The sequence below is a fragment of the Micropterus salmoides genome, unplaced genomic scaffold, assembly GCF_014851395.1.
Source record: "Micropterus salmoides isolate LMB-PRFRI ecotype aquatic unplaced genomic scaffold, ASM1485139v1 Ms_hic_scaffold_23, whole genome shotgun sequence".
In the NCBI taxonomy this organism is placed as follows: Eukaryota; Metazoa; Chordata; class Actinopteri; order Centrarchiformes; family Centrarchidae; genus Micropterus; species Micropterus salmoides.
The window spans coordinates 22,330,337-22,345,675 of NW_024041484.1; the positions used below are offsets into that span (position 1 = coordinate 22,330,337).

The window sequence follows — 15,339 nt, forward strand, 5'->3', positions numbered from 1 at the left end:
CAGACTAGATGCAAAAAGTCCTGTGAAACAAGCAAGAAGTGATGATGGCAGCTGTCCAGGCCTGGCAGAGCATCACCTGGAAAAGTTCCATGTTTCTGCTAATGTCATTCGGTCACTGTCTGAAGAGGATTTAACACCAAATATTTAATATGGTGACTTTTTTTTTAAGGGTATTGTACATTGTTTTAACAAATTACTGTCATCTAAAATTGGTAAACTAAACTGTTCATGTGATGTGAATGCAAACACCCTCAAACTAAAAGCTAGAAGTCCAATGATTGTACAATCAGTTTACTAGGCACTTGGAGTACTACTGTGAAAACAGTTCATGTTATGAAGTTGTTTGTTGCAGTGAAGGGAGCTTTGTAAAGTCCAAGAGAATTCCTCAAGTGACTTCATTCCAGTATCTTGGCTTTAGCTTGGTGACTGCAAATTTGTAAGCTTCCATTACAAACCCGGGGGTGCAAAATTTGAAAGACATCAAATTTACCAGCCAGGGAGGGTCTAATAAAAGCCATCATGTTGCATAAAAGGTGCAGGAGCCAGTGTTTTTGGAACCAGACTCATGCTAGGGACTAAGAGACAGGATATCTTGGGCTCTGCTATTTGGATTTTGACACATCCTTTTTAATCTGTCTCTTGCGAGTCAATTTTATGAAATCCAATACTCTGTTAAAGTTGGAACTTCATAGTTGTTGTTTTACTTAAAATCCGCTGTGCTGAAGTACAGGAAAAAAATCTGTCTTGCTACTTACAGACTATGTGTGGAAGTAGGGAAGGAAGATGTATCCGAGGAATTTTAGTGACAGTGGAGATAATCAGTACATTTTCCTATGAGAGTTTGCTTCTGCGAGCTGAAATTAGTCTTTTTTTGCTCCACCCCTCCACTTCCCTCTTCCTTCCTATCCTCTTGCTGGCAGTTAAACCAAGCGTCCCCTCCCACACACCCCACACAGTGTGCCTATCTAATGGTCTGGAGGATATTAGTCATCTATTAAAGATATGACCGTTGGTTTAGAGTCACTGCCTCTCGCTACCATTTCCCCAGATGGGTCAGGGAAATGGAAACGACCTCCCCCAATCCTCCTCCCAGCCTTCTTAAATCTGCTAAACCAGCCGTCACAGCCTCTGAGAAGGGAGCGCACCTCGTCTCCGTTACAATGATTTAATCTGCCGAGCACCTTTTCAATCAAAGAGGTGTCAGGCAGGGCCGCTCTCGACACGACTTTAATACAATGCGTGGACAGACACGTACAGGAAGTGGGGTGCAAGGGGGGCACTGGCAAATACTCACGCGCACACTCGTGCACCACATACCCAGGCGCGGATCAATACTCGCAATCATCCAGGTGACAATGGGCGCAGGTTTATCGTCCCCTGATTCACACCCCGTTATCATCACCTTCGCACAATCACACAATCAAAGGGAGGGGGGGGCAGTGGGAGGTAGGTGGGCTTTGAAGGGAGAGGGGTGCATATGTGAAAGAGGAGGGAGGGATCAGAGCATGGGAGCTCGCAGGTACATGAAATGTGTGAATATGTGCGTGAAATGAATTGAAATGGGTGTGAAAGTGCATCTATTTGTGGGCAGATGCATATACACCTCCCTTTGTGTTTGTGAGTGTGTGTGTGCATGAGTGTATTTGCAAATGGTTACTTTCCATTGTGTGTGGCATGTGCGGGCAGTGTGTTGTATTCCTCCATTTTTCTGAGTGTGTGTGTGTGAGTTTGTGCGCATACTGTACATCTGTGTGTGTGTGTGTAGGTGTGTGTGTGTGTGTTCATGAGGGTGTGTGTGTGTCAGTTGTTATCAGAATGACACCATCCTGCTCTCTCTCTCCTGCAGCCCCAGAGGATCAGTGGAGCTGCACCAGTTTCAAATGAAAATAAATGAGAGGCAGTGACCGCTACTGCCTGGGTCCCACTTTAATGAGGAAAAGGAGCAGAGAGGGAGGGAGGAGAAGGAGGACAGAGGTGGAGGAGGGAGGGGAGGATGTGATGGGTGGTGCAAAGGCAAGGGGGAGAAATTGGAAAGTGAGGGAGAGGTTGGTCGGAGTTGGCAATGGAGGAGCCGAGAGAGACGAATGGAGAAGGGGGGTGATGAATGGAGGGCCTCTCTCTGTCACCGATGGGATGGCCAATTACAGTTGGAGCGCGCTCCAATGCACTGCAGGTGGAGCGTACAGTGTTTTGAGTGGCCGGAGAATATCCCTCCATCCTCCATTTGCATTGAGAGGATAAATCACTGCACAGTATACAACTTAGAGCAGCTTTGGGGGTTTACTGTGCAATTCAGTAGAACTGCATTAATGTCATATACCATTATACTGAACTGCACTATAAAAGTGTATTCTTTACACTGTGTCCAGGTCAAACCTGTATCTCCAAATACAGTGGGTTTTCAGGTCTCAGGTAAATGAAAAGATTACATGTTCCATTAAGGTTTTTGTTCTTCTTTTCTTTTTTTTTTTTTTACAGCTAATGAAACCCTCTAAAGTGTTCTTCAGCCTGTCCCCACCTCTTACACACATTTAAAAATCAACCAAGTGGGGTGTCGGGGACATGGCTTAAGCTAGCTCAGTAGCACCTACAGTATCGAGAGTGACATGGAGAGCCTTTTACTAGTTGGGGGCTTAAACACTTTTTGCTGACAAAGGTTAAATAACCTCAACATCTTTGGTATGATGTCATTAAATAGGGCAGAGACTGCTTTGTTACGCTGTATGTTTAATACTTTCTGCACATCAGTGTCCCCAAATGTCTTAAAGAGGTTAATGTTTGGTTTTGGCATAGACCATGTCTCTCTTAAGGGTAAGAAATGCTTTTAAAATGAAAGCTTTACTGTATGTGATAATTTAATACAGTAATAGTGCCACTCTGTGCAGAAGGTCCGAATTTATAACTTCAGTTTTTACACATTTTAACATTAAGTTTTTCTTATTTCTGTTGATAAAAAAAGAGTATCACTTAGAGCTTTAGGTCAAAGCTGCAACTTAACCTTACTTCAAAGCTTTCCAGAGCCCACTTTAGGGTTGTAAACAATTATTTTGACTTGATTAGATCCTTGAGAGAACACGGTGCTCGAACCGAAACCAAGGCAAAGTCATCTCATTGAGAGCTGAGAGATGCAAGGTTTTCCCTCGACAGCAGCGATATGTTTCTACTTCAGTGCAGCTGAGCGTTGTCCAGTCCAGTCTAGCAGAGACCATTAAAACTAGCAGACAGCAGCACAGTATAGCCGGGAGGCCTCTTCAGGGGCAGAGGACATCAAGTGTGTTTGTGTAAATGTGTGTGTGTGAGAGAGACAGAGACAGAGAGAGACCCACACTCTAAGTCATGTCGAGACCACCGTTGCAGACATTAGTGTGTGAGGGTCAGTGAACAGGTCAGGAGGTATTTGCTCGACACTGTTGGACTTGATCAGAATGTCCTGTAACGCTGTGTGTGTGTGTGTGTGTGTGTGTGTGTAGGTCTGCACGGACGTGTGTGTTTCAGGGTCAGATGGATAAGATGGACTCTTTTAACCATTTCAAACAGCCAGAAATCGCACTCCAGTTATGACCCCTTCTCAGAGTCATAGCTCTGGAACACAAGACGTAATTCAATTAATACTGAAATTAGCAGGACATAATCTTTGCAGTAATTATGTTATCTGAGATTTCTATTTTGAAGTGATATCCAAAAATCCACCAAAGTTGCGTCTTACAACTTCAGATCTCACCTCAGTTGTTCATCTTGTTGTCTATACACTCATGCTTCCAGTACAAAACTGTTTCGAAACCTCACCAAAAGCTTGATGGGAACCTTGGTTGAACAAACTCAATGCATATTAATTCCAAATTAAAATAACAAGAAGAAAACCAGAGATGTGACAAGTAAAAAATAAAAATAACTTATTTTGGTTTCACACTACCAATAGTTCTGACACTTTCCTCTGTTCTTTCATATATGGATATTTGCTGTGTGTTAAAAATGAATTGGACATGCATGCAAAAACAAACAAAAAAACTAAATTCAAAATGTGTGAAACATTTTGTTTCTTTTTTTTGTTTGTTTTTCATTGTGTCCAAAACAGGTCAGTGAACATTTAGAGGCTGCAGCCCCACGTGTAGAGCTGTGATCCATGTTAACTGGAACACAGTGTCCTAACCAGAGTCCAGAAAGGAGCAATAACAAAATGACAGAGTGGAGAGAAGAGAGAGAGAGATGGAGTGATCGATGGAGGTGAGGGAAGTAGACAGATGAAAGCATGAAAATGGAGGAGAGATGGAGGGATGGAGAAAATATGGGAATAAGATTTGCGAGATTGAACAGTGAGTGGCAGCGAGAGTCATGGAGAGAGTGTTAGAAAGAGATATGAGGGAGTATCCATCCACTCCATCTCTATTTTTGTTTGATTTTCAGTCTGGGGTTCTGCGCTTCACAGAATAAGAAAGTAGAGGAGAGACTAGACTAGATTGGGACGCCTCTATCATCCTTTCATTTAGGAAGTGATTCATCTGCAAACACACACCAATGTGTAGTGGAGAATATACGCTGATCAAAATGTGTTTTCCTGGAGCTTTTGAGCGGTGAGGATGAACGGTAGCAGTCAGGGTCTGTCTGGTTTCGGGCTCCTCACATGTCCACTTAGGCTCAAACGCAGCTGCTTGCTTTTCTGAATTATTCATGAGCCCTTCATTAAATATTCACGTGTGAAAAGCCGGCGCCATCAGCTACCCACAATCCTCTCCTCTGGATGAGATGTGAGGTGGAAGCATAGAGAGACCTGGATGATTCTTTTTTTGCTCTGTTAGACCTCTTATTTTTGGTCCTGTCTCTTTCTTTTTCGTCACCCCACACTGCCTCCTCCTCCTCCTCTGCCCTCCCCTCTCCTCCTTTCTAAGTGATCGATTTGTATTGTTCGGGCAGCTGAGCCCCCCCAGCCCGAGGTGAGAGAGATGAAGGCGGAGAGAAGACAGAAATAACTAGACACGGGGAAGGGGCGAGAAAGACAAAAGTAGGCGAGCAAGCGAGGGCAGAGGCAGACCTTGCCCTGAGCAGGATCTGGGAGAACATGGGGCCCTAGGGTGAGGAGATAGAGAGATAGAAGAGGTGATGGGTGAGGGTGGGAAAAGAGCAGAACTACAGCAACAACAGGGGAAAAAATACGGTACAACAAAATGTATGAAATGTTCACTGGAGTGAGTGAAATACAGGCTCAAGGATGCATTTCTTAAGGTGTCTAAAGGACGCAACCATGAAGCGGTTGAATGTCACTTTGTTAACAGTTTCCCCAACACCATTTCTCTCAGTTCTTGTCGTCTTCAAAATATGGTAGCTTCCTTTACTGCCACTTTGTTTTGGTGCTCGTGACACTGTGCTAGGACCAATGAGGAGAGTGCGAGTTTTCGAAAGGTATGTATCTGGTCCTCTGGCAAGCCACAATGATGCAATTGTGGAGGTCTGTGGTAGCAGCAAAAAAGACGTACAAGTATTCCATGAAATCTCTTCAAGAAAGTTGGCAATGAAGCAAGATTTGAAGGTTTGAGGGGGCTGAGCAGATGTATCATTATGTTCCCACCACCTGCCAGACTTGAAACTGAAACTGAGGGGGGAGGTTTGTGTTGTTGTTTTTTTGTGAGCATTTACCAAAGCCTGAATTCCATTCTTAATTATTGTAACTGCATTACACATTTCCATGGTTTAACTGTTAGCCATACAGAACATTTAAAAATGGCATAATGACGAGTCTTTTTTTATATTTCTTGTTTCTAAGAAATTGCTAAATTGAAAATTGCTGTTAATGAATGAATGGAGGACACAGCCTGTGTTTCCATTATTTTATTATTTAATTAAATGCATGTTGTAAATTATCACATTGACCAGCAGTGCTTAAATGATTAGCGAATTAAATCATTACTCAATTGTCAAGAGTAAATCAACAGTTCTAAATACAAAAAATGTTTTTCACAGTTGTCTTAAATTGTACATACTAAATGATAAACTGATTTTACCCAAAAATAAACAATATGTAGTTCAGAGTCAGAAACTCATTGGTGACAGCACTGTGAGGAACATCAGGCTCGCTCTTTCACCATGGTTCTTTTTCAGACACAACAAAAGTGTGTGACCTTTCAGTGCATGTCACATGCGCATCCCAAGGTTCAGGGATTAAACATGAGCATCCATTATCAATGTATGCAATGCTCCATTATCATATGGAGGGCATGAGGTCAGGATTCACTTCCTCACTGTTAACATTACCAAAAGCCAGTTCTTCAGGGTCATGCTGGAGTATGGGAAGCCATTTGAAGACATTCCTTTATAATTAATATTCCTGATTCAATCATTTGGATTCCATAGAAAATTAGATGTAATTTAGAAAATACATTGAGTTTTTTATGCCAAATTATGCACAATGCATGGAACATGCTTTATAGAGCTTTTTCTCCTGGAATTTAAAAAAAAATTCAAACCAAAACCACCACAGTTGTGTAAAAAAAAGCTACACACATGCTAACAAACACATACATACATCATAGTAAATGCAATATTAAACAGCTTCTACACAAATTGCATATTAAATCAATGTCACTTTTTTTTAGAGTATGTTCATGTTTTATTTGTGGATGGATGCAATTTGTTTGGCGAAGTGGAGGAAAGGAGCAAATGAAGGAGACTTGATTGCATGCCCGTTTACCAGATGTACATGAGAACATGCTTTGAACGCGATGCATTTTCACTGCGGCAGCTGCACATGGTGAGACAGGTGTTCATAATGCTGGCAAACACAGAGGAACATTGTCATGCAGCTTCTCGCTTTAGCTCCTATCATCACCCGTGTTATTCAATGATTACTATCATTAAAGTCTCATGTAGTAATAACAGTGAGTGCTGTCATTCTCAGCTTGGTTTTCAATGTAGAATAAGATGTGATATGGTTGAACTTTACCACAGTCGGTTTTGTGTTTGAATGCTTATATTGCAATCCAGATATTTTTGCATGGGCATTAAATCATCACCTACTGATATACAGTAGTGGTCCTGACATAGCTGAGTCAGTCTTAAAAGCTCAGTTCACCCAAATTACAAAAATACAGTGGTGTTGAGCCATGTCAATTTGGTTTTATTTGTCCATTTTTCAGGATATCTTTCTCAAGAACACATTGTCAGCAGTCATCAAAGTGACTATTTCTTCGTAGTAGTCAGCTCTGCAGATTTTCCAAGTAACAGGGACACTTCTGGAAAAGCAAATGGCTGCTGATTTCTTTTTATGTATGTTTTTAATGCTTTGAGTGCTACAAACAGAATTCCATTCAGCTTCATTGGGGTGGGGGCAGAAATCTCTGAGACTGATTTTTCAAAACCTGCTTGTGGAACTAATATCAAAACTATTTGCACACCTAGATCCCATAGGGAAATATGATTTTGTGTGAACAGAATTTTAACATGTAGGAAAGAGCACATAAAATATCTGATGTGCTAATTAGGGAAAGAACTCTGTTTAGATAAAAAAAAAAAAAAAAAAAAAGGTGGCATAGCCAAAATCTGAACAAAGCAGAGGAATATTTAGGTACACAAATTATTGTGATGTCTTCTTTTAGTGTAACGATGCTGCTGTCAGTTCATAAATGTGTTGGATTTGGGTTAGAAGCCGTCATCTGAAACAACAGCAGTGAGCATCAATTCAGGCTTGAACATGAAAACCTGCAATGGGAGAGCAGCTGATTATGATGCAGCAGTTGGTTAAATAATGTCCTGTATAACTCCTCTTCTGTGAGGGGTCATCTGCGGTGAAACATGCAGCGGCGTCCCCACTCCTGAGACACTGCAAGCCCCGAGGGGCTGACGTAGGATCAGCATTTCCCATCCATATTCTGACCTCCGTCCTTGCAAGTAAACATGCAAACTGACCCGCGAGCAGAGCCGCGGGCCAAGTCCCACCCACGCCATATACTTACACTGCAGTATGTGTGCATACTGAGCACATTTTTTCCCATTGACCCAGATACTCATATTCTTCCCCCAGAGAGCCGCCTCTCTCAGTCTAAGAGAGGCTCATTATTTTACTGGAGTGCCTCCCCTCTTTTCTCCTATGGAGGAGGGAGGAAGTGGGGCAACCTGGTTGATGTGCAGCACAGGGGTGCATTCAAGCCCACTCCGGTTCCACAGGGAGGCATACCGGATCCACACAATTAACGCAGCGTAAAATAGTCAGCAAATATGCATCAAATTATGGGGCTGGTTCATTATTCCCAGGCCTATCCCCATGCGTAATTGCACCTCTCCAAATTTGGCCAGCTCATTTGATTGTAAATCATCTAACTGGCCATTCTTTTATTAAGTCGCCACACTGAAGCATGTGTGATATTCTGTTCTAACAGTCTGTTGCTCTGAATCATGATTGTTCATTGTATTTACTGGGCGGTCAGGCTGAAAACAGCCCTGCATTAAAAAAAACACAAGGGGCTGCATTGGTGTGGGAGTATTATTCAAGGTATACATGAGATAATGAAATACTATACCAGGAAGGCCAGCTTGAATAATGATGGATGAGTTTGAAGGACTTCAGACGTCAAAAAACTGCACTGTGGTGAGACAGAGTTTTACAACTCTGGAAATAATGTAAGTGATTTTCTTAACCCAGAAAAACAGCAGAATTGCAGCATTCAGGAGTTAATCTAGGAGTAGATAGCCGGATGATTTCACATTAAGCCATTTTTTTTGTTGGGCAAACCTGCATTTTTTTTGCCAGAGCCCTCTGCGTTCAACACAGTGGCCACAATGAAATAAATGAGGGACCTGCATTTTTTCATGCAGCTAGGTCTGCCTGAGCACTGTCAAATGAAGAACCAATATATGCCAAAAATCTGTTTGTACGTATGTAAAGATACACATTGCGGCCTTATTCATGGTCCAAATGCTCTCCTATACAGTGTACAATGTAAGATATTTTTTTAACTTTATGTAACCAGAAAACCGAATTGACATTTGTTCTTCAAAATCCTGAATAACTAACAACAATGGGTTACCAACAAACAAGACCAATGCCAAAAGGAATATTTCAAAAGGACTAACTAATAACAATATCTAATTATTGATTATTGCACGTCATTACAACTTTAGCAACTTGTTGGGAAATCTCTTTATCAGTACATTGTGTAATTGTTAAGGGTTGGTCAGAAAGGTAGCCCCTTCAAAATGTTGACAGAGACCCAGTGGTTAAGGAATGAGTCTTGAATAAGGATGTTGATTATGAATATCTTGTGTGTGATGCTAGTGGTAAAGAACATCTCAACAGAAATTATTTTACCACCTTCTATTTTAAAGAATTGGTTATGTGTAGATTGAGCACGTCTGTGCCCACAATGATGCGTAATGGTTAACTGTTTAAAGACGTCTATGGCTGAGGAGACCTAATAGTTAAAGATCAGCTGCAGCATTATGCGCCACGCCTCCCCGAGTCGGCACCTGGTTCTCCAACAGTCCGTCAGTTGCGCTGTTGCAGAGCGGATTTTCAGACAGGACCGGCGGAAGAAAACCAGGAGAAAAAAGCGAATGGGGGAGTGGAAGAGGAGAATGTGACAACTGCTGGATGCGGACAGAGTGTGTGCGGCTGGCTACACTGCCTTTGGGGAGGCCTCGGCTCTTGCACCTGTCCCTCTCCGTCTCCGCGGCCAGGCGCAGTTTGGGCGAGAGCGACGCTCCTTTATTTGTCAGGCAGGGCGCACAGCGGCGGAGGCGCACACACACACTCACACACACGATACTGTACGCACACACACACATACACAGGGCAGGCAGGCAACATGACTTCATCCTACAATCTGGATTTTCTGCCCGATATGATGGTGGAGAGCCGCCTGCTTGTTCCCGGAGACAGAATGTGAGTTATTTGTCATCTCTTCCTCTTTTTCGCTTGTGATTTCGCTGTTTTTGGGTGATTTTTACTGTCCTGAAAAGCAGCTGTCCGATGTGGAAATGTTGCTCCGCTGCTGGATATGTGACTGGAATCGGGGTCACAATTAACGCTATAGCCGGCGTGGCTGTATCTCTGTGTTATTGTGTTTGTTATGGCTTGTTGTTATTAATATCCGTCGATAAATTGTACGGGGATCGCAGGAGCGCCCGGGGCTGTTATCAGCTATAGACAGGATGGTGATGAATGAACGCCATTATGGGGAATTAATGCTACCGCTGTGAATAAACCTTGTCTTTATGAAGCTGTATTATCTGCTGCATGTCGTCAAATTGTTGTAACCCATCAGGTCGACTCTTAGAGCATTTAGAGCATCGGCTTCCCATCTCGTTCCGTGGAATAGAGGAGGGGAAGTTGCTATGATTTGCGGCAGCCGCCCATTATAATTTCTCTGGGTCTTGCTGGGCTGGAAACGGTGGGTTCGGGACTGTGCAGCCGGCTATGGGAGCGCACCATGCTGAGACACATAAAGACTGCCGAGTCGATCTCTCTATTCTTCTTGTTGGCTCAAAAAGCGCAGGGTGGAAGGCAGTAGTGATCTCAGTCTCATGAGACTGATTTAACTCAGTCATCGGAAAGCATTTGCAGAAACATCCACTGTGAAAAGGAGAGAAAGAGCAACACAGTGGCTTTTTGAGAACATACAGGAATGCATGGATGACTGGTATCCCGTGTGTTTCAATTGGATTTGCTGTAATTCAGTTAAACTCTGGAATTTCTAGAGCAGGGACAAAGGGAGGTTTTCATCCCGACATTATGGTCATGCGTTTTTTTCCACAGTGCATGTCCCACTTATGTCCCCTCAGCTCACAGCACCAAGTTGTTGATGGATCATGTTCTTCTATTTTCCAGCAGAGAAAATGTATAGTGTGCTGTAGTTCTTCCTTTCCTGGTCTCATGAAGGTTTTTATAGTCTTTTAGAGTGCAACCTACAGTTTGTTCAGATCCTGTACTTAACTTCTGGTAACTCATGGTGTACGAATAGAACAAATCTAATAAAGTGTGAATATGTCTGTGTGTTTGTGTGTGTGGGGGGTGTTGTGAAAAATAGATTTAGTAAACTCAATATGCAGGACATTTTAGTAGAGCGTACCAATATCACAAAACATATCAAATCATGCAGCAGCTGGAGATGAACATGTTTCTGTTGGTGCTATAGAGTTGACTTACGACAACCAGTTTTTCACACAGAAACTCTAAAATTTCTATTGTAGTTACATCATAGAGATGTAAATAAAACCCTACATGCATTAAGTCACAAACTATTCTGTATATGTGCTGAGACATGATTGATGATACATGATTAACTATAATAGTACTTTAGAAATATTGTAATCATACAATTAAGCACCACAGGTAGGCTATAAATCAGTTTTAGATTTATTAGAGGAAACCCCAATAAAATATAATCTGAGGAGTCAGGGGATTATTAATGGGGTTAGGGTTACAGAAACAACACACTTTAAGAAGGGAAAATCACTTTGGTTGGGTCACCTGTAGTCATTGTTTCTTTTAAGGGGACACAAGCCAAACAAAAAGTAGGGAACAACTGCTCTATATCATCAAAGTAATATATAGAAGTGTGCTATAGGAGATCAAACAAGTGTTTCTACTTAAACCACTGAACTGAATCTCAGAATTAATCATATTTCTGTTTCCACCACATAGATATAAGGCCAGGGCGCGCACTCAACCCCACGGCATCTCCCCTATTGACTCTCCATGTAGTCTATTACCCAGATGTTATAGTGATGAGACGGCTTTCTCATTAATCAGTGTCATCAGCTCTGACGGCGTGGGCCCCATGTACAACCGGCGGGGGTGGAGGAGGAAGCCATCATACTTCCAGCTGCCCTTCTCTTTCTCCCTCTGATGTGTCTTGCATCACCAGTTGCGGGTACATCTGCCCCGGAGAGAAGGATTTATGAATAATGTGTGTTGCCGGCATTAGACAGGTCTATCTGTGCCCTCTTACCCACCAAGAGAGGAGGCGGACAGGTTTAACCAGACAGCGCTTATGGAGATGACACTATGTATTTACGTGAACACGCCTCTTGAGCCTGGCTATTTAGCTCACAAGAGGTGCTCTTGGTGATCTTTTGATTTAGGCCTAGTTGTGCGTGTGTGTGTGTGTCATTGTGTTTAAGGGTACTATTTTCCAGTAGCAATGTAACACTTTGCATTTATGCCGGCCCCTCAAGTTCCTTCCGCATGATACGTTTTTGAAATTCTCTCTAGTTGCCACTTCCTGTAGCGACTCCCCCGTTGACGCTGACAGCCTCTGACAACGTCAGACTTGACAAATATCAGCTGAGATCATATGAGAATAAGTGGAACTAGCAGTCTAATCTTTCTCTATCCAGTCCTGTCAGGGCTGCGAACATGAAAAGGGGGTAAAGTCAGAGAATCAGGAAAATGGCGCTGGACCTCTGCCCTTTACTTTCCACTCTAACTCCAACTCTGAAGCCTAGACTCAGGTCACTCTCTGGGAAATATGTGACCCCCTCACCTCCTTCGACTCTGTGTTGAATCCCCATCTGGTACAAAACTATAAGGTTCTAAAGGGTCTATCACATTTATAGGCTGCAGGATGGACAGCATTTAGCAATCATTTCTTAAAAGTGCACACAGTTGTGACCGAATATTTAGCCAAAAATCAAGTGAACAAGAGGTTGCTAACTTTTACAAATACACTGCCAGACTAACAATAATGCTGACACATTCTTGCAAAGTGTAAACAATCCACCACTTAAAAAGACAACCCATTCCAATTTTTTTGTATGTATATGTGACCACTGATTCTCATAACCACCACCCCACCCACTCATCACTTCACTTCCCCTTCCTGAGCTCCTTCCAAGCCTGAACGGACACAAATCATGAACCCAACAGCTGAAGGATCCTGTGACAGACAACACAGGGTTCTCATGAGAAATGTATACAAGTGTATGTAAGCGTCTTTGTCTTTAAATGAAGAGGTGGGATGGACAGAGTTTTAGTGGGAGGGGTGAAAGATGGCTTGTCTGCTTTGTAATAACTTTGGTAGGATGATCCTTCCGCTGATCTTTGCTTTAATTCATGTAATTAAAATATGAACGTTGTTCAATTTCAAAAAACTTATTTTGCATGTTACACTCATAAAAGCCATAAAACAATTTTAGAATAAGAATTGCAACATCAGATATTCCCTACAGTATTTCAGTGAAACAAACGGTCAAATTGGAAGAATATTTTCTTAATCATCAGCATTATGTATCTATAAAAAAGTATTATTTATAATGGACCTTGGTGGTGATTGTGCAGTGGACAAGACACATGCCTTAGGTGAGAGAGACCCGGGTTTGAATCCACTGTGAGACACCAATGTGTCCATGAGCAAAACACTTCTGACATATATAGCAATTGTAAGTCGCGTTAAACAAAATCACCCCTCAGCCTGCAGCACTTTATTTCCCGTGATTTTGTCTTCCTAAGCATTATTGTAAATATTTTTTGCAACCCAATGAAAGTTGAAAACTGCATCTATATTTTTCATAAAAGCCACAATAACCACCAAAGATCAGTTCAGGTTAAGAGCTTCACACAGACAGTCAATTATGTATCGATCAATTGCAGATTAAACAAGAAATCAAACAAAAACTGCATCTTAACCATTACATAGAAGGTAACCATCTAATTTATGGCATGTATAGATGATCAATCTAATACATGAGACTGATCCTAGAAGTGAAAAAGAGGAAGAAAAGTGGTGGAAGGAATATGGTGAAAATTGTCATGGGCAGACATGGGGAGATTTACCGGGGGAAAGGCGTGGAAGAGGGAGGAAGAGTGATGGTTTGACAGCATACGACTCCCTGGACAGACAGCTGGTCGATTTTTGAATTGTGTCTTATCTGATGTGGAGATTAAGACAAAATGAGAAGAATAAAAGAGAATCGTAGTGGTGGTGGTTTAATTTTTCTCCCAAGCAACCGAGAGGTCTTTTCATTCTTTATTGTGAGACACACACACACACACACACACACAGAGGAATGAGGAGAAATGCATCAGCAACAGTAGAAGAAGCCCTCCGTCATTTCTGTTATGACTGTTTTTGTTCATAATATTGTTATTTAGGCGGAAAACACATACAGTATGTGTGATATATGATGTGATGGAGTCGTCTTCACGCATCACCAGCTGCAACGTTGTTTTATGTCGCTTTCTCTCAATCTGTGTGTGTGTGTGTATGTATGTGTGTGTGTTGTCATAATGATGAATGTCTTTGCTCTACTGGGGCTCAGGAGCAGTTGTCTGTGGCTGACACCGCTGTGTGTAGGTGGTGATGTATCACGACCGTGTGACTGGGGTCTCTGTGGGTATAGCAGGGGTGTGGTTGCGTATGAGCAGGTATGTGTGTGGATACATGATGGGGTCAACAAGCATCTTTATATGTCATAATTGTGTGAAGAGGTGCAGGTGTGGGTGGGCCTACATTTTCTGCTTCCTGTGTCTCTGTGTGTGCTCTGTATGTAAAAGGGCATCCACAAGTACACAGTTGTGTTCGGTCCTGGTCACAACAGAATTTATGATATTAAAATTACCACTGAATGCCCACCAAATTCACTTTATTTAAATGGCATCACTGTTGGATAATAGACTTCACTTTTAAGGATAAGTATATTCCAAACTATGCTGTTTCATAGACTACTAAAATTGAAGTGAAAATGAGCTACTATTCATAAATGTGCTTTGTTTTGAGTTAGCAAGATAACTAGCTGGCCAGTGCAATAATGAATATTTAACCTTGCGAGCTAGCTAACTTCTTGTACTGCCTGAAGACAACTAACAGTGCTCACTTCCTCTTCTAACTAGCCTCCGTTCAGCTAGCATTTGGAACTTAATGGGTTTCTCATTGGGTTTCTCTCAACAAGAGAGTCTCATGAGTTTCAGCACGGGGGACGCTGTCAAAACCCCATGGGTGCTGTAGCAGGTGGATGCTAATAAAAAAGACGTCTTCAAATTTGACCATGCCATACAGAAGTGAATGCCCATTTAGCTTAGAAAATCCCAGGAAAATGTTTAAGCTTTTCAGAAGGTAGGGCTGGATGACATGGCCAAAAATGTTATCACAATAAAAAGTCATATCTTTCGATATTGATAATTACCGCAATAAGTATCAATCATTATTTCTCTCAAGTTTAAAGGCTGATTTTTGCTTCTTAGTGAAAGTTGAAAAAACCTGGTGGTTAATTGTGGTTTAAACTCTTCTTCTTCTTCTAGAACATGCAAAACAATTATGAAAAAATCTTTGTCAACAAATGTGCATGAGTAAAATTAAGTTTCCTCAATAAAATAAACATCTCAATATGTATGATTCTAGTGAATAAAATCAACAC

The 15,339-nt window shown here is 41.9% G+C and overlaps 1 protein-coding gene across 15 annotated transcripts in view; it reads left to right on the forward strand.

The window, feature by feature from the left end:
• celf2 (cugbp, Elav-like family member 2) overlaps positions 1 to 15,339 on the forward strand; it is a 510,925-nt gene that overhangs the window by 376,991 nt on the left and 118,595 nt on the right. The window contains exon 1 of one of the 15 annotated variants that reach the window (XM_038738412.1): positions 9,548 to 9,868. The exons of 11 other annotated variants lie outside the window; for them this stretch is intronic. In XM_038738412.1, coding sequence (XP_038594340.1) covers positions 9,792 to 9,868 — 77 coding nt within the window. In that variant the 5' untranslated portion in view covers positions 9,548 to 9,791. Of the gene's footprint in view, positions 1 to 9,547; positions 9,869 to 15,339 lie in introns of those variants that run through there. 3 more of the 15 variants (XM_038738414.1, XM_038738420.1, XM_038738423.1) reach the window with 3 other exon arrangements.